The sequence below is a fragment of the Tachyglossus aculeatus genome, chromosome 20, assembly GCF_015852505.1.
Source record: "Tachyglossus aculeatus isolate mTacAcu1 chromosome 20, mTacAcu1.pri, whole genome shotgun sequence".
Classification (NCBI taxonomy): Eukaryota; Metazoa; Chordata; class Mammalia; order Monotremata; family Tachyglossidae; genus Tachyglossus; species Tachyglossus aculeatus.
This window is the reverse complement of record NC_052085.1, coordinates 6,255,542-6,282,675: the sequence shown is the minus strand read 5'-3', so window position 1 is coordinate 6,282,675 and position 27,134 is coordinate 6,255,542. Positions and strand designations below refer to the sequence as shown.

General features: G+C 41.8%; 2 protein-coding genes across 7 annotated transcripts in view; both read left to right on the top strand.

Annotated features, from left to right (window-relative positions):
* SPART (spartin) overlaps positions 1–22,476 on the top strand; it is a 110,539-nt gene extending 88,063 nt beyond the window's left edge. For 3 of the 6 annotated variants that reach the window (XM_038761571.1, XM_038761567.1, XM_038761566.1), the window contains 7 exons: positions 144–341; positions 7,127–7,291; positions 11,586–11,709; positions 12,682–12,876; positions 13,440–13,598; positions 13,687–13,777; positions 20,756–22,476. In XM_038761571.1, the coding sequence (XP_038617499.1) occupies positions 144–341; positions 7,127–7,291; positions 11,586–11,709; positions 12,682–12,876; positions 13,440–13,598; positions 13,687–13,777; positions 20,756–21,023 (1,200 nt within the window). In that variant the 3' untranslated portion in view covers positions 21,024–22,476. Of the gene's footprint in view, positions 1–143; positions 342–7,126; positions 7,292–11,585; positions 11,710–12,681; positions 12,877–13,439; positions 13,599–13,686; positions 13,778–17,667; positions 17,741–20,755 lie in introns of all 6 variants that reach the window. The other 3 variants (XM_038761569.1, XM_038761568.1, XM_038761570.1) reach the window with 3 other exon arrangements.
* Positions 22,477–26,984: 4,508 nt separating this feature from the next.
* SOHLH2 (spermatogenesis and oogenesis specific basic helix-loop-helix 2) overlaps positions 26,985–27,134 on the top strand; it is a 52,573-nt gene continuing 52,423 nt past the window's right edge. The window contains exon 1 of the mRNA XM_038761637.1: positions 26,985–27,066. Coding sequence (XP_038617565.1) covers positions 26,985–27,066 — 82 coding nt within the window. The remainder of the gene's footprint in view (positions 27,067–27,134) is intronic.

Genomic DNA, 27,134 nt, shown 5'->3' with positions numbered 1-27,134 from the left:
TCCTTTTTGAACTCGGTAGCTTGGCGATTGATCAAGCCTGCTACACTGGGACGGCCTAAAAAAGTCTACAGTGACATTTCAAGAACCATGATAAAGAAATTGATAAGCAAAAGACAGCTCTCTTCTTTTAATTGTCATTTCAGGTTTGCGACTGGCTGTATCCTCTCTTGCCCAACCAATCTCCTGTCCTGAGTTGCAGTACCGGAGTCTACATGTTCCCTGATGCAATGTCCCAGGTCCCAGGGTCATATGTTGGAGTGGTCCTATCTTCAGAATTACCAACAGCTGATCGAGAGCTATTTGAGGATCTGTTGCAGCAGATGTCTGACGTAAGAATTCAGGTAACTTCCATGACTGTCACCTGGTGGAAATGTTACACTGTGCATGCTGCTCATTCAATGAGGTTGGGAATGGAGGGCATTCAGAGGATGCATGGAACATTCTGCCTTTTTTTTTTCCCCTTAGGATGGGGAAAGGTGGATGAAATGTCAGTGCCCTGTGGTAATTAAGATTCCCCAGAAGACTGAAGGAAGTCTTTCAAAATTGAAGTGGCTATATTAAAAACAAAACAAAACAAAAAACTTAAATCCCCCTCATGTCAAGACACTTGATTTTGGAAAGTAGTTTCAGTTACTGAAAATGGTATCCTGTTTCTAGAAACACTTGAGCTTATAAAAAAAACCTCCCCACGCTTGGTTAAAAACACTTCTGCAGCTTACTACTAATGAATTGTTTCATTATTCATGGCTTTGCCTAAGATGCTCTGCTAGTACATCGAAATAATTTAGTAACTGAACCTAGGGTCCTTTCCTTAACTCCGAAGGAAATCAAGCCAGTGGGGTGGATTTAGTTTTCAAAAAGCTTCTAATTCTGACTTCTTTTTACATGAAAGTTAAACATTGAAATGGCAAATCTTAACCCGTAAGGGGAGGCTAATACCTCTTTCTTGCAGGCTCCACTCATCTCCTTTCCAAAATGTACATATAAAATACTATATAATATACATTATAATACTATACTATATATATATATATATATATATATATATATATATATATATATATATTCCCTTGGTATTTGATCCTGGTGCTGGGTGCAAGTGGGAATGAAAAGGCCAGTATGGACCTGATATTTCTGATGTCACCATGTACACCCAAAAATAGTCCTTTGTATCCCACTGTGTTGGCCACTTGCAGTCCCTCTTTACCGCTTTGTTCCACGTCCTCTCAAAGCTTTGGCTTGCAAAGAACAACTCTTTCTTGACTGCAGTGGGCCAAACAGGCTGCCTGCCACTGATATCTCCCGCTTTCAGCTGAACTGCCACATTGTTCCAAGCTCCGCTTTGCTGCATCATTAAAGCGTTTCTCCCTGGCTTATGCTAGCCATATATTAACTGACCATATTCCCATTCAGAAGTTTGGCATCTTACTGGTATCTATCTTTCTCACTTCTACTACCTAAAGACACTGTATTGAAAGGGTGACTGTAGAAGGGAAGGAAAGAATAAGGGAGAATATAGTGGGAAAGTAGCTTTGGGCAGGATGAGATCTTTCTGTGTCTTCTGCCCTGTGGTTTGGTCATCACGTATCCTATTAGCCATTGTGTGTGGGGGGTGGGCGAGGTAGGAGGAGAGAAGAGAAATTGGATTTAGAGATTGAGGAGACAAGCCCAACAGCAATAGTGGCCAGAAGGCACCGAAGACAAGTGACAGCATGTGGGAGGAGTTCATTAGCTGATGTTTGGCACCTTTTGAGATCCTGGATATCATAGGCCCCAACCCTCATGACAGTCCAAATCAAGGTGGGGGTGGATTAGGGCTGAGGGAGAGGCGGGAACAGCATCCAGATGGCTGCAGATCAGAGATCCCATGGTCAATGCACCTTACACATGTGGAAAAAGGAAGAAGCGTGAGCATGCACACACGTGGACAAATGAGGAAGTGTACATACACATGAAAGAGGAGAGCCATATAGAAGGACTAAGCGGGGAGAAGGATCGAAAGGACCTAAGAGTTGAAGACTGGGAAGGAAAAGGAAATGTGATGAGCCTGAAAAGAAATGAGAAAAAGCATCCACATCCTGTGAAAGTTATTAGGGTCTCAGCTGGTTTTCCATAGAATGAAGAGTGACTAATGAAGGATTATTCCATCTAACAACAAATTCATTCATTCAATCATATTTATTTAAGCACTTACTGTGTGCAGAACACTGTACTAAGCACTTGGGAAAGTACAGTGCAACGATAAACAAACGAATAATTGCCCTTGTACTCATATATATCTGTCTCTCTATATTGTGTGTATATATATAAAAAAAAATATATATATATATGCAATAAGTTTCATCTGTATATCTGGCTTTAGAGAGAAGCTCTCTAGAGCTACTGCAACAGTCTCTAGAGATTTCTCTGCATTGTTGCACTAATCCACTGTTCTTCATCATGCCAGTATCACATATTTTTGGCCCAAGCTTCCAGTTGGTGGCAAATGCTTTCTAGTGAATATGCTGGAAGAGCTCTTGGTCAGCCTGACAAGCACTCATCTGGACTTAGCTTTTCTTAAGGGTTCAGTTTGTAGCTTTGTGCTATTTGGCATATGTACTAAATGCCAGTTTGGCAACATTGAGACCAGAGAATGTAAAGGTTGCAGCATACACCCATTTGCAATCAGTCAGTTCTGCCATAATGTGTGTCTTCTTTTTACGTGTTTTGGATAGAACACAATTGAAGAATTAGGGCATGGTGTCTTCAAAATGAGTGTTTGTCTGGATGCACTGTGGGAGTGGCAGAAATAGTTCTTCCAAAGGCATGGTATCGGTTAAGGCTAAAGTGCTCCAACAGGAGTTTTTGGTAGTGCAAGTTCTTCAGGAACACAACCCCCTCATTCTAGGAGAATGAACTCTATTTGAGGCCAGGCTGCCATTTAATCTTGATTGAGGTACACCTACATGTTGCCACGAATTGTGCTACTTTTACAACGATTCATGTTGTCAAGGATCAGGAAGTTAAAAAGAAATGATCCCCTTCCAGGGGAAGAAAAAACTTTCTCTTGGCTATAAAATCTGTTCTTGGCATCTGTATTTTTCCAGGTAATGGAATTTCATCCACTTTTTAATTTGCTTTTTCTGCTGATAAGTAAATTAAGTTTGGTACACCTTTTGGCAGTAGTGTGGATAGTCTTATTGTACTGCCCACGGTTAATTCATTTTTGATTAGTACTACGTTGATTACATTCCAGACTTTTACTTCAGGGCCCTGAACTCATTCTCAGTTCCCCAATATTTTTATATACTCCTCTATAGTTGACCAAGGCACTTTTAGAAAACAAAATGCTGAATTAGTCACAATGAAACTGATTTTTTTTTGCATGTAGTAGCTTTCTTTCATTCTAAAAAAAACCTTAAATTGCTTTCAGAGTGGTTACAAATCTCTAGGATCAAGTGATAGGATCAGCTGTAACCTCAGAATATGTAGTTTTTATAAAAACCATGAATGTAGATGATTTAAATGGGCCCTTCATAAAATTTTAGAAAGTTGGTCATTCTGAAAACCAAGACCGCTTACGAAACAGGCTTCAACAAGAAAATAACAGTATAATTTCAGTTAATTGGAAGGTTTCAGGAGACTAGGATCATCTGAAATAAAATTTCTGGGGGTCCAAAATTTGACATTTTCAAAGAGTTTTATAGTGGACAACATTAATTTTTATTTAAGAAGGTTCTGGGTGCTTTATTGCTGAACCAGTTGCCAATGAACGATGATATTCATCAGTTTAGACAAGCCTTGGAAATAGGCTCAGCTGTTCTTCTGATGGAAGGTTCCATTAGTATACAAAATAATAGATCTATCCAAACTTAATATACAGTATGACCTAGAAGTCTGGACCCAAAGGGAAAATAGACATTCGATTTTTAAACACATTTTCAATGCCAGTCTTAATGTATTTCAGGAAATACCATGTTGTCTGAGTATAGCAGGCAGGAGAAGGCAGAACTGGTTGGTATACATATTGTGTTACACAATTTGAATATTATAGGGGAAAAAATACTCAACTCATCCTTAGTTCATTTGAATTCAGTCTTTCATCTTTCCCTTCAGCTGTTCGCATCCTCCACCTCCCCAAATATGGTTTCCTGACTGATCCGCGGAGAGCACAGCAGATGATGTCTTTGTCGAATAGCAGATATGGGAGAGGTGTAGGGAGCAACATCAAGACTTCCTTTTGGTATCACTTTGGGCTTGCCATCTACTAACCACTAAACATGTTAGGCTGCCCTGATAAGTAAAATGTTCAGGCTACTCCACAAATATAGAACTTGTCATGACAGATCACAAGTGGGGTAGAGCAAGGTTGTATAATAAGGCTAGATTTATGCAACCTATTCTGTACAGGCAGGCTTGAAGATGCAATGAAGGATCAGAAGGCTGGTGGTAGAATACGTTTCAGGTCTTCTTTTCTGTCACAAGGGTAGTTAACACCATCCAAAGTCCTTGATAGTTATATAGGAGTTGCCCTATGCTGATAACTGTGTTTTGAAAGCAAGGACACTAGCAGATCTGCAAGTGATTACCGACTGCAGAATCAGTAAAGCCTTGTGACTATTAAAAAGCCAGTAAGAGGGCTAAAATAGTATCAGTATGAACCTGTGAATCCCTCCATTTAGCCAAGGATTTTCCCACATTGCCCTATGCGTGGATGGGCCAGAAGAAAACTGAATTAAGTCAGTATAGACCTCTGGGCACATCTTGGGACCAAGGAGGCATCACACTTCAGACTAAACTGAAAGGTTAGAGAGAAATTGTAGTGTTCACCATGACTGAGACTTGGCAGTACAGACCTCACATCCGTTGGCTTGAGTGGCTCCATCAGTGTTACACGAGTGCCATTCTTTATGTTCTGCACCCAGGAAGCGCTCAATAAATGCCATCGGTTGATGACCAGGTGGCAAGAAGGGATCACAAACAACCGGGTCCTGGAAAGAAGTCAATTTTTCAGGCTCAGTTAAACGCAGCGTCATCAGATTCCTGCTGCCACAGAGCAGAAGGTTGGAGGTGGAGTGTGGTCACATAGCTGAGTTTGAATCATGTCTTTTTTTTTTTTAATAGTTTTTGATAAGCACTCACTATGTGCCAAGCCCTGCACTAAGCACTATGGTAGATGCAGGATAACCAAGTTGGACACAATCCCTGTCCCACATAGGGCTCACAGTCTTAATTCTCATTTGACAGTTGAGTTAACTGAGGCAGAGAGAAGTTAAGTGACTTGCCCAAGGTCACACAGCAGGCCAGTGGCGGAGCCACTTCCCTCCTTTCACCCTCACTGTCTGCAGGGCGGCAACTTTCCCGAGTCTGGAACACCATGATATAGTGGGCCCCTTGGGACCCAGAGTGATGAAGAATAAAATCAGAAGGGGCTGGGAGATGTTGGCCGATAGAAAGGGAATAATAAATGGAATAATAAGTGGAATTTTGGCTCTTAAACATCCCTCTCGAAACTGAGGCTATGCTGGATTAATTGCCCCACAATCCTCTAGGTTTGCGGTGGCTTGAAGAAGTTGTGGCAGCAAGAGGTAGGCTAGCCAGAGTCAGGCACTAAAAATAGCTAACACACGAGCCTGGCAAAGAAAGTTTATGTACGTAAATGGGGTGGAAAGCACTGAATCAGGCATTGTTCTCTTTAACCACTTGCACTCATGAATAAAATTTCGGCCAGCATTATCCCTGAATACAAAGGCTAGTTGTAGTTGGGTGGAAAACATCTGATGGTAGAAGATATCAGATGACTCTTAAGCTCTTCATCAAAATACTCTTTTGGTTCCATTTTCTGTGGGATTTGTGAGGGTATTTTCAGGAGCTGGGGAAAGGCTATCAAACTGTATAGGCATAGCCCACAATACAGCCACATATGAACTTCGGAAACGTGGTTGTATCCATGAATGGCTAGATCATGGGGTGTATTTTCCCATAAACCTGCTGTAAATAGGAATCCCTTCTGAAACCTGTGGAAAAATAGGAGATTCCTTTGTGCTGTGTACTGTTCAACATCATTAAACTGTTCAATTGCTAATGTAATTTGAAGCAGAACATCACAAGCTAAATGAAGAGTTGTAGTAGGATTGTAAGTCTTTGTAGAAGGCTGTGCTGACTGGTGGTGGTTTTTCAACTGGAGTGAAGAATTTTTTCAATTCAGATTGAAGAGCAGCCTTCTTCTTATCCTCAAAAAGAACCCTGAAGCAGGATAACTCTTTGGAAACCTTTTCACGCCTTTAGAGCTCCTCTTTTCATCAGAGTCTATGTTTGAAACATTTTTATAAAGCAATCTGCTTTCTTTAAATTGATGCACAACTTCTTAGTCTGAAACTTTTAGTATGGGGTAGAGAGACTGGACCTTTTTCATCTGTTTTGGAATCTTGGATTTTTAAGGTGTGGGTTGTAGCTACCATTGGATGATTAGCCTGGAATGTGCCGAATAAATACATTTAGCTCTATCTGATTTGGGATATTATATTGGATGCTTAAGTAGAATTCACCCTAACACCAAGTAACCTAGATTATTGCTGTTATTTGAGCACTGCTTTCACAAATGCTAATAGGTAACTTACTTCTAGTGCTTAGAACGGTGCTTGGCACATAGTAAGTGCTTAACAATACCAACATTATTAGTATTTAGCTCTACACATGTTAGAGCCAAACAGATATCTTAACCATTCATTTTGAAGTATTTATTGAACACTGTGGGGATTTTTAAGAAAGAAAACAAGATACAATCTCTGTCGACTTCCAGTTTTGAATAGGACCCAGATGTGAATTTTAGAAGCTTAGTGTAGACCCCCCTGTTAATCCAATTTACATTTATTAGTCAACATCCATCATAAGCCTTATTCCTTTACATGGACAATTTTGTTCCAAATACTCGATCCACAGTTTGTCTTGTGAAATTGCCCCAAGGAATGTGCTATGGGCTTCTCCGACTTCAGGGTTTGAAAGCAAAATCAGCATACGAGGTTTATGTATAGTGCCTGGCCCCAGGTATTTTATCGAGCATGAAACTGGAGAGATGAGAAAAGATGTGCATGTTGGGCTTATGCATGCTTGTTTGGAGTAGTAAATTTGGTCCTTGACTCTCTAGGCAGGTGAGATCTGGGCACACAAAGAAGATGCTCCCCAAATCCCTAGAGGAGTAAGCATTCCCTCTGGCCAGTTGGAAGAACAGTCTAGCAGTGGTCTGAGGAATTTGGGTCCAACACTCAAGAGCATTAAGGATGGTCACCGAGTTGAAGGAGGTAGGAAAAAAGTAAGTAAACTAGAAAGTAGAAGGGTGGGTACATGGTTAAAAACAAAACAGAACCAAAAAACTGCTCAAGAAAGATGAAAATAGGAAGAGGCAGAAATGTGAGGAAAGAGAAGACAAATCTGCAGTTAGAAAACAAACATATTGAAACCAAGGCAATATAAGCAGAATTCACAAAACTCAACTCTGTATAGCTATAATATTATCAATTTTCGGGAATTTGTATATTGCAAATAGCCAGGGGAAATCTGTGCAGGTTTCTTGATATTGACTGACTTTGTCCTTCACTATTTTTACAAGCACAGGTGAAATATTTTTCCACAATCTGTAAAAAAAGAAAAACTTTTACAATGTATATTCTGGCTCGTGGACAGATGTGTTTATTTGCCGTTTCCTTTTGCAAGGAGACACCATATCTGCTCCACTTCCAGTAAAGACAGTAACTTCTTATCTATGCCTTTACTTATTTATTTTATTTTGTTAGTATGTTTGGTTTTGTTCTCTGTCTCCCCCTTTTAGACTGTGAGCCCACTGTTGGGTAGGGACTGTCTCTATATGTTGCCAATTTGTATTTCCCAAGCGCTTAGTACAGTGCTCTGCACATAGTAAGCGCTCAATAAATACGATTGATTGATTGATTATTTAGAGATTCAGGGATCTGTTGCATCTCCAAAATGCCAAAGAATATCCTTAGAAAATCTTTATCTTTTGATTTTATTTTTTTCCCTTTTCTTCAGATCTGGTAAATTGTCTCCATTCTTTTTTATTTCTTCATTATGAGTAAGAGGTGTGAGCTAAGTTTCTGGAATTTTCCTTTTCACCTCTAGCAGTCATACTTCTAGTTGCTTTCTTGGGTGCAATGGAAGCTTAAAGTAGAAGCTCAGAAAGTAATTTGTTCGAGAGCCTCACTTTTCCAAGGCTGGCTATTCTTTGACAACAAGTAAAAACAGCTCTTTTAAAATAGAGTTGTCCTTGGGTTCAAAGAAGATGCTGCTGACAAGGAGTCTGCTGCCATGATGATGAATACTAGTTACAGGAGATGGAAAACAAAGCCTTGGATTAATTTCTGTTGCCACTGAGTAAATGTAAGATGCATTTGCTCAAGCAGAAATGAAAGATAGGATGGAGTAGTAGAAGTGGTAGCATTTATTGAGATTGCACTTGGGAAGTACAATTTCACAGAGGGACATGCCCCATCCACCCATAGCTTACACTTTTTTCAACAGAGGAGTGGACCAAAACAGTATTTGTCACCGGAGTGAAGGAGAAATACGCAGGGCTCTGCACCTGTTGGCTTCTTTAACCACTAAAGTTCCACTCATCGCTTAACTTCTACCTGTAGAGTGGCCCTCTGTCTGGCTTTCAACTGGACAGTCCTTTAGATTCATCGAGAAGCAGCATGGCTCAGTGGAAAGAGCCCGGGCTTGGGAGTCAGAGGTCATGGGTTCAAATCCCGGCTCCACCAATTGCCAGCTGTGTGACTTTGGGCAAGGCACTTCACTTCTCTGGGCCTCAGTTCCCTCATCTGTCAAATGGGGATGATGACTGTGAGCCCCCCATGGGACATCCTGATCACCTTGTAAGTTCCCCAGCGCTTAGAACAGTGCTTTGCACATAGTAAGCGCTTAATAAAATGCTATCATTATTATCATTATCTGGTCAGTCCCCCTGCAATCCCAGTCACTTTTGTCCAGTGTTTTGTGTTTTAAGCAGCCAGTCTCCCATCTAGCTCGGCTCCCGAGCTTCAGTTCGGAGACTCAGAAGTGTTGCCCTGGTTTACAAGGACCTGGGAGGAGAACTCTGGCTCTGGAGAAGGTGGGGGGTGGAGGGATGAGGGGGGCAGAGGTTGCCCGGGCAACGCAATCTGGGTTCTGCAGAGTTTCACAAAGAGACATTTTGGATGCCCATATAGCGCCATTTTGTTTTGTAACCTACGTAAGGTGCTTCTGTGATGTCCAGATCGGCGAAGGGACGTCTGATTACCCTCGAGGGCTATCGATAGTCAACCTCTCCAACTGTGCCTAGGCTCGTTGGGAGATAAGCTCTCACTTTTCTTCCTCCATATTTTGTTTTCCCTCTTGGCGGCCGGGATGACACCTGTACCATATGGGTCAAATTTACAGGTAATTATGGCGTAGAAAGCCCTTCAAATTGGCCTAGAGCAGAATAAGCTAGCATACTCTCCTAACTGACATAATAAATGATTTTTAGAAAAATAGGCAGAAAATGGGCAAGGAGATTTGATTGCTGTAGAACTCAAATACTGGAATCCTTTAGGCCTCCACAGTCCCATGATTTCTTTAAGTTTTCCAGACTTCTGATTTACATGTCTGGGAACACATACCTACTTGGGCTTTCTATCTCCCCCACACACTATTTCATGAGCAAACCTAACATTGCCTACCATAAACGTCTGCTCCCTGATCTTTAGGGGAGGGAGAGTGATAAACAGGTATTTCCTGGGCGTTGCAGGGAACCTCATGTGTGGTTGTCAACCATTAGATTTTCTTTACCTTTGTAGAGGATGATTAAACCTGTGCATGCTTGTTGTTTCAGCTCCAGCAAGGAGCTATGAGAGTGTCCAAGTTTACCACTTGACAGCTATTATTTTCAAGGGAAGGCTTTAGAAACGATGGCTCAAAGGGTACAAATGATTGACTGGGTAAATCCATTTTTGATCAGAACTGTTGGAATCGTATTAACTCCTGTTCTTTTCAACATCAGTTGTAAAACTAAATTTAGCAATGTGTCAGTTTGTATTCCAGAATACGGGTTTTTTTCTGACTGAAAATTAAATATGGAGGAAATATTGAAAAACACTCTTCAGTAGTAAAGTACAAAATGGGAATCACTTGTTAACACATGCTATAAAGAATCGAGACAGTGAGATGATTCTCCTGGTACCTCTAATAGTAGATCAATTTGGGACGAGCATTAAGTCTTTCAGGAGATCTTTTGGGGCATTGCTGGTGGGTTAGGCATTTTAATGCTCTTCACCAAACACCCAGTACTTAGGAGTAAGTTTAGGTACTGGAAAAATTGGGCTCAGTAAAAATCTAACTGGTATGTGCTCAGTATATTTTTCATTCTAATTAAATACAAGAAGTCAGAGTTCTTGGACTTAGCAGGTATGTTTTTATAATGCGCCCCCAAAAGCCTGTAAGTGTGTGAATTTTAAAGGAAAATCACATAAATGATTGCTCTGATCGTTTCTTACAAATGATTTGAGATTGAGATGAATTAATTTTGGGACAAATACCACAATTAATATTTATTACTAAGCGCTTAATATATTTGCCAAGTACTCGGTGCTGTACTACATATGATAGAGTCAGATCAGACAGTCCCTGTACCACATATGGCCCACAGTCTTAGTGGGATGAAGAACAGGTGTCTAATCTCCCAATTTAAAGAGGAGGAAAATGAGGCACAGAGAAGTTCAGTGACTCACCCACACGGTCACCTTCCAAGATTAGAACCCAGGTTTCCTCATTCCTAGTCCTATGCTCTTTCCACTAGGCCATGCTGCTTTACATGCCTTTTCTTCTATTGAATGGATTTAGGCATGCTGTCTTATGTTGCTCAATGTCCATACCCTCTTTGCAAACTCTACGTATTTTTATTTGGTCACTAAGTAGACAAAACTACCCAAGCTAACCTTCTCCAAATCCCTTGTGTTCAGTTCTTGCTCCACAGACCTTTTCTCCATCATACCGTCTTCCCAGGTCTGACCTTATTTCACCTTCAAAACCCTAATAAAAAGTCACCTCCTGCAAGAAAACCTCTCCCTTGTCCCTCTGTGGCTCTGCTTTCCTTCCCAGGATTAACAAATACTTATTTTGCACTACAGGTTTGTCTTCCCCAATTAGACTGTAAACTCATGAAGGGGAGAACCTGGCTTTTATACTTCTCTTGTAGTTAGCTTAGTATAAGCACTAAACTTCCATTCCTGTTTGTGGCTCCTTCACTAGACGTGGACAGGGAATGTGTCTGTTTATTATTGTATTGTACTCTCCCAAGCGCTTAGTACAGTGCTCCACATGCAGTAAGCGCTCAATAAATACGATTGAATGAATGAATAAACTGTTAACTACATTTTTTTTCACTTTAGATGCTTTTTAAGGAAGCTTCTCCTTTTACTTTTCATTGTCTCAAACACCCAAATTCTCTTCAAGTACCTGTGAAATGATGCTACTTGAAAATATATTTCTTTTTAACTAATGCTCCAATCTGCCAGGGTTGATGAATTTTCTCCTGGCTGACTACTTCACTCCCTGCTGCTCATGTCATTCTTCAGGCTTTGGAGGCTTCAAGTGATGGAATCAATCTGGGTGAGACTGTACTCTACCAACCAGAGCATGAAGACAAAAAGCCGGAGCTACCCGAGTGGAGCGAGAAAGTGGCTCATGGAATTTTATCAGGTACAGTTTTCCTTTGGGCAGCCCTAACCATCCACAGAAGCCCTCCAGTTCAGTACTGGCCCATGATTTTGCCATTTTGATTTTGCCACAGACCCACCCCACTTCATCAAGACCATCAGCTTGGCAAGATTTGGACACTGGGGTAGGTGGGTGGATGGGTCGCTGAGCCGCACGGACACTGCCTTCTATCCTGGGGGTGGCAAATTTTAGCATTCAGCACTAAAATACCTGAAGGCCGAAGTTCTGCCAAAAAAAATCTGTGGCTGAATTTCCCTCGCTCTCAAGTTGATGTGCTCAGTCTTTCCGTAATGCGTGCATTCACTTCAGGTTTTAGCTGGAATGCCCTTAAGGAATTGTGTACTGTTCTTCCAGCAATGTGAACCCGTTTGGATTCAGCACAGGCAGTGCTAGAAGAAACAGTGTGTGCGTGTACATGTGACATTAGGTTATATGATCCCAATTCCTCTAGCTGTGATAGTAGTACCTGAATATTGTTTTTTACTATTAAATATTCAATATTTCCTGTTGACCTGTTAATTGCGCAGTGATTCCCAGCTTGTTCGTAGCCTTCTCTCGAACTTGTAACAATAATAATAATAATAATAATGGCATTTATTAAGTGCTTACTATGTGCAAAACACTGTTCTAAGCACTGGGGAGGTTACAGAGTGATCAGGTTGTCCCACGGGGGGCTCACAGTCTTAATCCCCATTTTCCAGATGAGGGAACTGAAGCCCAGAGAAGTGAGGTGACTTGCCCAAAGTCACACAGCTAACAAGCGGCGCAGCCAGGATTTGAACCTATGACCTCTGACTCCAACGCCCGGGCTCTTTCCGCTGAGCCATGCTGCTTCTCCAAGCAGCGGTGTCTTTGGTTTTTTGTTTGTTTTGTTTCTTTTGAGACTAATGCCAAAAATGCAAGAATGTAATTCGTTTCTTCAGATTGTATGACTCTTGCTCTTTTCGTTTTAAGGTGCATCGTGGGTGAGTTGGGGTTTAGTCAAAGGAGCAGAATATACTGGAAAAGCAATCCAGAAAGGCGCTTCCAAGCTGCGAGAACATATTCGACCTGAAGAAAAGCCATTAGAAGTTAGTCCAACTGTTTCCAAGGGACTTCATATGGCAAAGCAGGCAACAGGAGGAGCCATGAAAGTCAGCCAGCTCTTAGGTATACAATAGATTCTCACTACCTTTTTGAGCGGGGGGAAAAAAAAATCCAAGTTCAGTGACAAAAGTTCAGGCCTAGGCTGCTTATAGGATTGTTTAGAGTTAATAGGTTTCTGGGGGTAAGTTATTTTATCAAATACAAATCTTAGAATTATGGAAAAGTGTCCTTAAGCTGGCCATTTTATCAGTTAGTGGCCTTTCCAAACTAAATACATCCTATTGCAAATTATGCATCTCTGAATTTAAGTAATTTAATTAGGTTGATCCTTGCTAACCGGTGTGGTGATTTTTTTTTCCGTTTTTTAAAATTCAGCTTTTCATCCAGTCTGCTTTAAAAAAAAATATTATAGGCTATTCTTCAAAAAACAAAGTCTGTTATTGTTTTTCTACTCTGAAGTAAGAAACACCCTAAAAGGTTGTATCAATGATAACCTGAAAAGCGGACTGCTGTCTTTTGCTCCAATTTTGATATTTTGAGAGTGTAATATGCAGTTATACTCAGTGAAGGTGGTAAAATCAAAGGCGGCATCTAACTTCTCAATGAAACGTCTGTTTTTGAATCAGTTGAAGGTGTGTGTTCTGTAGCGAGTTGTGTTGGAAGAGAATTAGCCCCACATGTCAAGAAGCATGGAAGCAAACTTGTTCCTGAGTCACTTAAGAAGGACAAAGATGGGAAATCCCCTTTGGATGGTGCGATGGTTGTAGCAGCAAGTGGTGTTCAAGGTAATTCAAGGCTGGGAGTGTGTATCTAAGCAAGGCTTCTCATTTGAGGCTTTTCTGGTTTATGTGTAAAACTGATTGTATTTTACAGGGTTTTCAACTGTGTGGCAGGGGCTAGAATGTGCCGCTAAATGTATCGTTAAGAGCGTTTCTGAAGAAACTGTACACACGGTTAAACACAAGTAAGCTAAATTTTAACTTTTTATAGCAGGCATCAGACTTTCTCAGTATTATATATTGAGTTAAGATGGTTGTCAAAGTCACAGTTTCAACCAGCTCAAAGCAGTTTAGTATATTTTCCATTGATAGACTATTCTTCTTTAAAGGAATAAGCTTTTTCCTTTTTTGCTTTGAAGTAATTGAATACGTTGTGGTCTGTGATTTTTGGACGGCTGTCCAGAGTTAGTGCAGGGAAATGATCTAGATAGCCATTGTTCCTTACTGTTGCAAAAAAAATTAGCCCAAGCTCGGTATCCCTGGGGAAAATGAGGCTTTTATTGGGAATTTTATTAAGGGTAATAAAAATTCTGAGAGTTTGGGCTAGATTTGGCTGATTGGCGCCTAAAGTAACCCTAGTCAGTGTGTGAAAATTGGATTAATATACTCTTTCCCAAGTAAGCATTCCTTAACAAAAAAGCAACAGGACCTAGGGATCCAAAGGACAGCACTGAAACAATGTCTGGCTTCTTTTCCAATCAAAGTGTTGACTCTAATTTCATTTTACAGCAAAATTAAATCTTAATTGAGGTAGTTGGCTTATGACATGCATTAAGTGTAATAGTTTGTAATAAACTTAAGTCAAATTCTGTTTTTTAACCCACGGCATGTGCTTGATTTTTGTGTTTATTCCTTCTTTGCTTTAATGTAAACACCTGGGAAGATACCTTTTAGGTCCATCTCCTGCTTTATTTTAGGGCAGTAGATCCATTTAGATCCATTATTTTCGATCCATTATTTTAGGACTGGCAGATCCATGTGGGCAGGGGTCGAGTCAACCAACTCTATTGTACTTTCCTAAGCACATAGTACAGTTAAGTGCTTAGTACAGTGCTTTGCACACAGTAACAGTGCTTTGCACATAGTAAACGCTTAATAAATGCCATTATTATTATTATTATTATTATTACAGTAAGCGCTCAATAAATACGACCAAATGAATGAATATTCTGCACACACAGTAAGTGCTCAACAAATACCAGTGATCGTACAAGGAGTCTTCCCTATCCTTATGTCACCTAGTCCTAGTTACTGGCCCCAGTGAGAGAGGTTATGGTTTCTGGACTGTGACTTTCTTTAGCTCTAGAGATTAAGCTCGTTGTGGGCAGGGAATGTGTCTACCAACTGTGTTGTACTGTACTCTTCCAAGTGCTCCGCACACAGGAATCGCTCAGTAAATACTATTTTTTGATGGATTAGCTATCCGTGGTTCTAGAACCAGGCCAGCACTGATGCCGTCACCTCCAGATTCTGCTCCCCACCTGTTTACATTTCCCTCCAGTTCCCTTCAGCAGAATCGGGCAGCCGGGTTAGAGGTAGTCAACAAGGCAAGTAATTACATAGCTTGCTCCTACTCTCTCTCCCGGATGTACATATCCGTAATTCATTTTAATGTCTGTCTCCCCTTCTAATGGTAAGTTCCTTGTAGGCCGGGAACATGTCTACCAACTCTGTTGTACTCTCCCAAGTGCTTAGACAGTGCTCTGCACACAGGAAGTGCTCAATAAATACCACTTTTGATAATGGGCAATGAATGCGTCTAAGGATCTGGGTTCTAATCCTGGCTCCGCCACTTGTTTTCTGTGCAACCTTGGGCCAGTCATTTCACTTCTTTGAGCCTCCGTTACCTCATCTGTAAAATGGGGATTAAGAGTGTGAGCCCCATGTGGGGCAGGGACTGTGTCCAATCTGATAGAAGCAGCGTGGCTCACTGGAAAGAGCACGGGCTTTGGAGTCAGAGGTCATGGGTTCGAATCCCAACTCCGCCACATGTCCGCTGTGTGACCGTGGGCAAGTCACTTGACTTCTCTGAGCCTCAGTTCCCTCATCTGTAAAATGGGGATTAAGACTGTGAGCCCCACGTGGGACAACTTGATCACCTTGTATCCCCCCCCAGCGCTTAGAACAGTGCTCTGCACATAGTAAGCGCTTAACAAATGCCATCATTATTATTATTATTATATTAATTTGTATATACAACAGCGCTTAGAAAAGTGCTTGGCACAAAGGAAGTGCTTAACAAGTACTATAATTATTATTATTATTACCAAATGTTTTATTGTACTCCTCCAAGTGCCTGGTACAGTGCTGTGCACACAGATGCTCAGTCAGTCGACTCCGTTGTCAGACAGGAAATACCACTGATAGAAAACTTATAACTCTGCCCCAGTGGCTGTAAAAAGCAGGTTGTTGGAAGAAGGGAGCCGATGAACAGCTTTCCTCACCTTCCTCCCACTCTGTGCCTGTCTCCTGCAGCCTCATGCCACCAAAACTGGGCTCCTCGGACTACGCCAGCCTCTGAGGGGCCCCACGGGAAACCCAGCCCGGGCCTGGCCTCTAAGGAAACCACTGGGATCTATCTAACATACATATAATGCATAATACATATGTATTATATGTATTATGTATTACATTTATATGTATTTATATGTATTATGTATTACATTATGTATTATGTATTACATAATACATACATATTTATTACTCTATTTATTTTACTTGTACATTTCTATCCTATTTATTTTATTTTGTTGGTATGTTTGGTTCTGTTCTCTGTCTCCCCCTTTTAGACTGTGAGCCCACTGTTGGGTAGGGACTGTCTCTATGTGTTGCCAATTTGTACTTCCCAAGCGCTTAGTACAGTGCTCTGCACATAGTAAGCGCTCAATAAATACGATTGATTGATTGATTGATCTAACCTTCCCTTGTCTGCCGCACCTCAGACACAAAAGAGGAATAGATTTAAGAACATGGAGAGCAGCAGTATAGGGCTAGAGGAACTACAGAAGAAGGAACGTTTGGAGAAAGAGGGAGAGACTGTGGGTAATCAAAAATAAGGAGGAAAGTTCAAGGATGTGGCTTTATTAATTGGAGAAAAGTGGTATCTTTCTGAATGTCTTAAAAATCCCAGGGCCTGGAACTCGACCATGTATGCATAACACTTAATTACAAGTAGGGCGCTCAGACTCCCGTGGTTCTGCAACCGCCCGTTTGTTCAGGTTTCATATTTACAGAGTGGATCACTCAGTTTAAGGCTAACTAAAAGTGGACTCCGCGTATCTCAAACCTGAGCACTTCCGAGCCTTGAGTTCAACCTTGCCTGGTAGAGATAATAAAAGATTTATCTGTTCAGTTGGAATTTTACCTGTTTGGAAGAGAGGAGGCAGCTCCCAGGGTTGGGGTGTTTTTGTTTCTTGGGGGGCTTAGGTGTAACAACACTCAGGGCCATGCAGATTAATTTTAAAGATATGGTCACTTTAAATAGCAGTTGTCCTTGTGATTAGCTTATTTCATTTGCACTGTTGAAGACCATGGTAACTTTGTATATGATAAAGTAACCTGATTCTAGTTGCACCAAAAGGACAAGGAGGGTCTTGCCGTAAATGTGTCCCTCACAGTGATCAAGAGGAGGGACTGGCTCCCGGCCCTTCTGCTCCTAGACCTCATCCTTCCCCATAACCGGAATGCTTTTCTGCTTTCCTTTCTCCTCTCTCCTCTCACTCCTCTCCTCTATTTGCCAAAGACAGTAGCATATCCCAGTGGAAAGAACTTGAGATGGAAGCCAGGAGATCCAGATTTTAGTCCCAGCTCAGCTACTTGCCTGTTTGTGACCTTCGACATGTCACTTAACTTCTCTTTGCCTCTGTTTCCTCATCTGCAAATGGGGGGTAAAATACCTACCTCTTAGATTGTGAACCCATGTGGAGCAGCAATGGTCTGATCTGTTTATCTTGTATCTAGCCTTGTGCTTAGGCACACAGTACAATCTTAAAAAATATTATTTTTTAATATTGAGGAAGATGTGAGTAATTGGGTTTACTTTGCCAGCTTTATTAATATTTCTGTCTCATTTTAGATATAGGAACGTGAAGATCCGCAGCAACCATGAAAAGCAATAAGTAATCTTAAACTTGGGAGAGTTGATTAAAGTACAGTATCTGTTCAATAATTCACCCCTGTCTTCTGTGTAGTTTCTAACTTTCACTGTCAAGCCTTTTTAACCCATTTAAACCCTGCAAGGGGGTGGTAGATAATAAGATTATATCCGTTGATCAAATTCAGCCAGCGGTTTTATTTTTTCCTCCTCTAAGGGTTGAAATTAATAAAAACTTTTCAGGATACATGTTTATTTAAAAAAGTCTAAAGCAGTTTAATATTAATGTCTTTTTCAGTCAATTGGATTTAATTAAAATTCTACTTATTCGCTTGGATCTAGGGAGGATGATACTTTGAATTAATGCTTTACTTTTTATCGATGAATGAAATATTTAGGAAAAATGTGAGATCTGTTTAAGAAATGGTCAGTAGCATGAAGTATAAACAGATCTTAGCCTTTCAGCAAGTTATGTGTCTTAACAAAGATGTCAGTTAAATGAGCCTCTCAATTTTGTGAGGTGTGTTTCACGTTGCTCTGAGTTCACACAAGTGTAAAGTCTTGCAAGTGTGTACTCTTGCTTGGCTTCCCCCAAGTACCACCAATTCACCATACACAATGGAGAACAGACTCTCTTGTTTGGCACTGTGAAAATACCAAAACTGTTCTTTATATAGCAGCTTGCCTTAATGGTTCTTCCTTGATCCCCAAACCAAGCCCTCCAAGTCCTGAAACAAACTGATTTCTCCTTAGTTTCTGTATTAATGAAGTTAATCAAACCGCTAAATCTCATATGAGGAGGAGCCTAGTGGAAAGAGAACAGGACTGGGAGACAGGAAACTTAGGTTTCAATCCCAGCTCTGACATGTGCCTGCTGTGGGAACTTGGGACATTACTGAGCTTCCCTGGGCCTCAGTTTCCTCATCTGTAAAATGGGGATTCAATACCTGTTCTCCTTCCGCCTTAGACTGAATCCCACTTGGGACAGGAACTGTGTCTGATCTGATTGTATTGCATGGACCCCGACACTTAGCCCAGTGGTTGGTGCATAAGCACATAATAATAATAATAATAATAATAATAATAATAATAATGGTGTGCTGCTATTGTTATAACATTCTAAAACCCCTTTAACTTGTGGCTTCACGTACTAGACATGGGTCAGCTCCATCATTCGCACAGTAGAGCCAGCCCTTGTTTGTCAATCTTCCTGGATAAGCAGAAGTGATGATGATGATGGCATTTATTACTACCCAACAAAGATAACAGACCAAGTTGGGAGTGCATCAGTTCAGTAAAGTCAATGAATCATATTTGAGCCCTTATTCTGGGCAAATCGATGTACTAGGTGGTTGGAAGAGTGCAACAGAGTTAGTAGACACAATTTCTGTCCTCAACCAGCTTCCAACCCTGTGAGGGAGACAGAGATTAAAACTAAGTACTGGTAGGAAGAAGCAGTTTTCAAAATGCTGGTGGCTTATTTTCTAGCTGGCACATTGTTTAATGATTTCATCTCAAATTATCAAAATTAGATGCAGTAATTCAAACTAATCGTTGCTGGAGCATTGGTCCAGATGAAATTCAACCAGACAATTGAGAGTTTACAGTTGTGATTTTTAGAAGACTTTTTAAATAAAAAGTCATTTGTACATGTCCAGGTATCATCAGTGAAATTGCCCACACGCCTTTCATAAAGGAAATATGTTAATTTCAATTTAGGTTGAACAAAACCTAAAAACATTCCCCTACAGAATTCATTCCCCCACAGATGGTGTCAGATTGGGAAGATTTAGGAAAGCCAAAGTATCTAGTGTGGCGTGATAGATGACGGAACCAACCCAGAAAAATATTTATGTATTTATTCAAAAACAAAATATAAATGCAATGTAGCTCTTTTTGGAAGTGTTGTGCTTTATGGGGAGTATGGGTTTTTGAGGAATGTTGAGAGCCACTCTCAGCAAGTAAACAGCTAAGACCATTTCCCTGATATAAAGTGGGAGGAAAGGAGAAGGAAGAGGCAGATCTCTGGGAAGCCTAGTTTGTTGGGTTTTGTGTTATTTTATTTTTTAATTTGCCTGTGTCAGTTTCTCCCTGGACAGTCTTAACACCCCAGAGCAGGAAATTTAGCAGGTTGGTCAGGTACTCTAGGAAGGTGGTATTTAATAAGTGTAGTTTCTGGCAATGCTGAGCTGGAGTGACTTTTGGCTGAGCACAGCTGGCAACAGACAGCAGGGGACTCTAAGGCTGTTGGCTGCAGCACAAGATAAACTAGCTATATAATCTGTATTGCACTAAAATGTGAGTTTGTGGATGTATACACACTTATGAAGTACTAAATATGGAACTAAGTGCTTACTATGTGCTAAGTACCGTACCAAGTGTTGGGGATACTCAGGTTGGAGTTGATCCCTGTCCTTCATGGGGCTCTCAGTCTAAATCTGAGGTCTACAGTAAATCCAAGCTCTTTCCTGGCTTGTTGGGTGTGGGGGAAGTACCTCATTTTCCATCCTGATTTAGGAAGATAAACAAGGAACGTGTAACAGGCGAATAACCCTGATCATAAATAAGGACTGTCTTCTATTCCATGGTATAGAAGAAGCAGCATGGCTCAGTGGAAACAGCCTGGGCTTGGGAGTCAGAGGTCATGGGTTTGTATCCCGGCTCCACCACTTGTCAGCTGTGTGACCTTGGGCAAGCCACTTAACTTCTCTGTGCCAGTTACCTCAGCTGTAAAATGGGGATTAAGACTGTGAGCCCCCCCGTGGGACAACCCGATCACCTTGTATCCCCCCAGCGCTTAGAACAGTGCTTTGCACATAGTAAGCGTTTAATAAATACCATTATTATTATTATTATTATGTTCAATAACAGTGATGCCCAACTAGGTGGATTTTACTAAGGGAAAAAAATTGGCTTGGCTTGTGTAGGTGATTTCATCTCCATTTTCTACTTGAAAAATCACACTTGAATCAGATTGAAATTTGAAAATTTCTAGACTGCTTATTTCACTTGTCCTGTCTGAATGTAGGTCCCGTGACTTGATTTTTGTATTTATTTTTTTTTCTTGAAGGTACGGAGCGCAGGCTGGAAATGCTACCGATAATGCAATGAATTCCGCCATCAATGTCGGTGTCACCGCTTTTAACATTGACAACATTGGTATCAAAGCCATGGTGAAGAAAACGGCCAAGCAGACGGGACATGCTATCTTGGAAGAATATAAGATAGTAGAGAAGTCAGAGAAGAGTGCTGGAGAAGAATCTGGGATAGTTAGGAAGCCAGAGGGAAAAGACGAAGAGCCTAAAATCATTAAAAAGCCAGAAAAGAAAAACAAGTGACCCATCTACTGTGAATTACGCATAGCCTTAAAATATGGATGTAACTTATCTAAAGTTGTGGAATACTTCTACTCTAACCACTTATATTTTTAAAGTATAAAAATTTCTTCAAGTATTACATAAAATTCAAAGTGCAAAGTCTGCTTATAAGTAACTAATTCCTACTTCTGTGAAGATAAAGCACTTGGTTTCTAGAAATTACACTGTAGCAAAGTTTTGGGTGTGTTAAATTGATGCTTCTATTTTTCAGCTAACCTTTTTGTGATTATAAAATTGATAAATTCAGTAATATAAAATTACCCTGCACTCCACTTAATGTGAAAATAATTCTTGTAACTTCTGTATAGTACAAAGAAATGTGAAAAATAGTGAATGCCTCTGAGGGACCTGGAGTTAAGGTTTTAATCAAATAGATTGTCTTCTGATTAGTTTGCTCTACTTAGATTGGTTTTGAGTTTTATTCTCAAATATTGAAAAGCCAAAGTCATCACGAGGATCAAATACTGAATGAGAAAAACCCAAAGTACCTCAAAACCATAGATGAGGTTACAGTTTCTCTTTGTGGCAAGTAGCATTGTCTTTGTATGGTTTGAAGTGACTACAAAGTGTATTTTACACTTAATGCTTAAAACGCTGGATCATTCTAATCCATTTAGGAAAATTGTGGGCTCTGTTCAAAACTGAAGTGTCCTACCTTTTTACCTTCAAGTGTTCAGAAAGCAGTATTTACCAAAAGACTTCAAGAGGCTAGTTGCATTTCTTAAATTGCTGTTTTTATTTTAGGAACATAAAAGGTAAAATCATAACTGGAAAAATTTATGGGGCTTTTTGCAACTCGCTGCTGGTGGAAATAGGTATGGAATCCGAGAAGCCAATAATAACTGACTTCAAATAACTAAACTCAATCTTGAAATCTGGGGAACAGTGAGTACGATCACAGCTCTAACCAAATGATTTATTAAAGCAAGGTTGTGACACATCCAGCATATTAAGATACAACAGTTACAAAATATAACAATGGTTCCTTCATCTTTGGTTACTGACTTAAAAGGTTGTCTCTGGGTTTCACAGCTGCTATCCGTTCCAGTCTTGACTGAACCTAGGGGGTAGATAGAATGTTATTTTGCAAATATTAGTTCACTTAAATGGCCAAAGACTGCACTTTAACTGAAGAAAATTACTGGTTTTGACAAAAAGCTTAACCTGTGTTCTTCTAAGAGTAACATGTATGCTATTGGAATAATGTTGCATTTCTCATTAAAGGCCAAGTGACCGTATATAGTAAACAGAAATTAAAGTGCCAAATGATACCTTCATTTACCCTGCACGACTGGGGCACGGGAAGGGCCCTGGACATAGGGGTGGGCAGGATGATGATGATGGTATTTGTTAGGTGCTTACTATATGCCAGGCACGGTACTAAGCGCTGGGGTGGATAAAAGCAAATCAAGTTGGACAAAGTCCTTGTCCCGTGTGGTTCATTTACCCTCCACAACTGGGGCACGGGAAGGGCCCTGGACATAGGGGTGGGCAGGATGATGATGATGGTATTCGTTAGATGCTTACTATATGCAAGGCACGGTACTAAGCGCTGGGGTGGATAAAAACAAATCAAGTTGGACAAAGTCCTTGTCCCATGTGGGGCTCACCGTCTCAATCTCCATTTTATGGATGAGGGAACTGAAGCCCAGAGAGGTGAAGAGGAGTGCAGAGCTGGGATTAGAACCTGTGACCTTCTGACTCTGAGGCCTGTGCTCCATTCACTACGCCATGCTAGGCAGGTCCTCCAGCCACAAGAATGGAGATGAGTGTTTCCTGGCCACTGGCCTGGAGTCTCCTCTTCCTGGGAAGGGCATCTACTTATATGCCTGGACTAGGGAAAACGCATGGGCCGTGTCATAGGACCTGGGTTCCAATCCTCACTCTGCCACATGTCTGCTTTGTGACCTTGAGCAAGTCACGTCCCATTTCTGTGCCTCACTTATCTGTAAAATGGGGATAAAGACTTTGAACCCCATGTAGGACATGGATTGTGTCCGACCCAATTATCATCATCATCGATCGTATTTATTGAGCGCTTACTGTGTGCAGAGCGCACAATTATCTGGTATCTACCCCAGTGCTTAGAACAGTGTTTAATACATATAAATCACTTAAATACCACAATAATTATTACATTTCCTCAAGATTTCTAATAAGTCAATACCTGGTCAAAACTCTTGTTTAACTGGGACAGAGCTACATCGTGTTCCTTCATTAATTGCTGATATTTTGCCAAGTTATTTGCTTCACTTGTGAGCTTTTCTGAAAAAGCAAAAATGGACAAAACATTAACCGTGTTTTCAAAGCATTTCTAATCCATTTTAAAGCAAGAACCTTCGGTTTCTTCACTTCATTCCGAATAGATGCTTGTAAATAGATGCGTTTGTCAGGCCACTCAGCCAAGTCTCCATCTTCTCCCTTCAGTCCATTACACCCAGCTGCTGTCTCAGATTATCTTCCTGAAAGCCAGTCTGCATTCCCATTCCTCAAAAACGACTGATGGGAGTGCCCAGCTCCCTCCTCCTCCTCATCATCATCAATCGTATTTATTGAGCGCTTACTGTGTGCAGAGCACTGTACTAAGCGCTTGGGAAGTACAAGTTGGCAACACATAGAGACAGTCCCTACCCAACAGTGGGCTCACAGTCTAATATATTGTGAGCCCCTTAAGTCTCTAATTCTCACCTGTATAATCTCTCCCGGTAGTTAGTACAGTGCTCTACACACAGGAAATGCTTACTAAATCCTATCAAACAAAAATTTACCATTGCTTCAAGGCTCTCCAGAAGCTTGATGGACTTCAGTTCACACACTGGCTGTCCAAAGCTGCTCCACCCTACCTGTCCCTCTAACTGCTCTGCTTTGGACTGCAACCCCTTCCTTGCATTGTTGGCCTGGAACTCCCTCCCCGCAGCGCTGTGGGTAGCTATGTATTACACGACTGTTGCGTTGACTTGGGTGGGCCGCGCCTGAGGGAAAAGGGAGGGAAACCCAGGAAAGCGTCCTGGAGGAGGCAGGATTACGTAAAGACTGGGAGAGAATTGTGGCTGGGACAGGAGGTGGACGAAGTGACAGCGGGAAGTTGGCAGCGAGAAGGCGAGCTTGGGAAGGGCGGGCGAGAAGGAGGAGGAGGGCAGCAGGAGAAGGAGGAAGGAGAAGCCACTGGAGAAGCAGTGGGCCTAGTGGAAAGAATCCAGGCCTAAGAGTCAGAGGATCTGGGTTCTAATCCTGCCTCCGCCACATCTGCTGTGTTACCTTGGGCAAGTCACTTAGCTTCTCGGTGCCTGTTTCCTCATTTTTGGAATAATAATAATTATGGTACTTCAATCAATCAATCGATCGTATTTATTGAGCACTTACTGTGTGCAGAGCACTGTACTAAGCGCTTGGGAAGTCCAAGTTGGCAACATATAGAGACAGGCCCTACCCAACGGCAGGCTCACAGTCTAGAAGGGAGAGACAGAGAACAAAACCAAACATATTAACAAAATAAAATAAATAGAATAGATAGGTACAAGTAAAATAAATAGAGTAATAAATATGTACAAACATATACATGTGCTGCGGGGAAGGGAAGGAGGTAAGATGGGATGGAGGGGGGATGAGGGGGAGAGGAAGGAAGGGCCTCAGTGTGGGAAGGCCTCCTGGAGGAGGTGGGCTCTCAGTAGGGCCTTGAAGGGAGGAAGAGAGCTAGCTTGGCGGATGGCAGAGGGAGGGCGTTCCAGGCCCGGGGGATGACGTGGGTCGGGGGTCGATGGCGGGACAGGCGAGTACGAGGTACGGTGCCAAGTTCAAGTTGGCAACATATAGAGACAGTCCCTACCCAACAGTGGGCTCACAGTCTAGAAGGGGGAGACAGAGAACAAAACCAAACATATTAACAAAATAGAATAGATATGTACCAGTAAAATAGAGTAATAAATCCGTACAAACATATATACAGGTGCTGTGGGGAAGGGAAGGAGGTAAGACGGGAGGGATGATCACCTTGTATCCTCCCCAGCGCTTAGAACAGTGCTTTGCACATAGTAAGCGCTTAACAAATACCATCATAGAGAAGCAGCGTGGCTCAGTGGAAAGGGCCCGGGGTTTGGAGTCAGAGGTCATGGGTTCGAATCCCGGCTCCACCACAAGTCTGCTGTGTGACCTTGGGCAAGTCAATTCACTTCTCTGAGCCTCAGTTCCCTCAGCTGTAAAAATGGGGATTAAGACTGTGATCCCCACGTGGAACAACTTGATCACCTTGTATCCCCCCCCCCAGTGCTTAGAACAGTGCTTTGCACATAGTAAGTGCTTAACAAATACCATCATAGAGAAGCCGCGTGGCTCAGTGGAAAGAGCCCGGGCTTTGGAGTCAGAGGTCATGGGTTCAAATCCCGGCCCTGCCAATTGTCAGCTGTGTGACTTTGGGCAAGTCACTTAACTTCTCTGGGCCTCAGTGACCTCATCTGTAAAATGGGGATGAAGACTGTGAGCCCCCCGTGGGACAACCTGATCACCTTGTAACCTCCCCAGCGCTTAGAACAGTGCTTTGTACATAGTAAGCGCTTAATAAATGCCATTATTATTATTACTATTACTTAACTTCTCTGAGCCTCAGTTCCCTCAGCTGTAAAAATGGGGATTAAGACTGTGAGCCCCACGTGGGACAACTTGATCACCTTGTATCCCCCCGCAGAGCTTAGAACAGTGCTTTGCACACAGTAAGCGCTTAACAGATGCCATCATTATTATTATTATTATAAATGCCATCATTATTATGATTATTCCCTGAGGTGCACCATTCGGTAAATACGTTGGATGGCTGGATTGAGGTGGAGTCCCACCCAGAGGCCTTTGCGGTGGCCTTAGTTACTGTTATCATCATCAATCGTATTTATTGAGCGCTTACTATGTGCAGAGCACTGTACTAAGCGCTTGGGAAATACAAACTGGCAACACATAGAGACAGTCCCTACTGTTATCGACAAGTAGGGTGCAAAATAGGTTAACTATTCATTTATTTATTTTACTTATTTATTTATTTTACTTATTTATTTATTTTACTTGTACATTTCTATCCTATTTATTTTATTTTGTTGGTATGTTTGGTTTTGTTCTCTGTCTCCCCCTTTTAGACTGTGAGCCCACTGTTGGGTAGGGACTGTCTCTATGTGTTGCCAATTTGTACTTCCCAAGCGCTTAGTACAGTGCTCTGCACATAGTAAGCGCTCAATAAATACGATTGATTGATTGATTAACTCGGTGTAAATCGGCCGCAGAGTTCTTGAACCCAGGGTGGTGATGCAGATAGGAAAAATGACTCGGAGACATGAGTTCAGATAGAGCAGTAAAGAAGGAAAGTGGCTACCTGCCCGTTCACCTCCCGGGAGAGGGACGAGTGACAAGCAGCCCTGATCCCAATATCACTGTGTCTTTTATTGAGTTACAGCAACATGGGAATGGGGCATTTGGAAATTTCGGGAATTGGGACCGGCAGGATGGTACAAATTATCTTTGTTCTCCGTTCCCACGCCTTGCACAGACAGGTAATAGGGATGTAAATTCTTGTGCCCTATGACCTGGCATAGATAGGTAATAGGGATGTAAAGTCTCTTCGTATACGTGTTACTTGCTGATGGCCTTGAAGGCATCTGTTACAGACTTGTTCTTTCAGCCTGCAGAAATGGAGGGTTACTGTCAGCACATACAAAATGGAGTCAGTCATGTCAAGTCCCCTGTGAGCCCACTGTTGGGTAGGGACTGTCTCTATATGTTGCCAATTTGTACTTCCCAAGCGCTTAGTCCAGTGCTCTGCACATAGTAAGCGCTCAATAAATACGACTGATTGATTGATTGATTGATTGATTACCGAGGGCGTTGGCCATCCTGCGGTAGGTGCCCGCGCAGTCCTCGGCCGCCTCCAGCCTCCTCGTCGCCATGGCGCCCGGGGCCTCCGACGCGCTGACGTCACGCGCACGGCTCGCACCGCGTCGCTCAGGGCGTCGTCGCCGTGGCAACGGTCAGGCGGCCCTCCGCCCCGCCCTTTCCCGCCTTCCTTCCCCTCAGGCCCGGCCCCGCAAAGCGGAG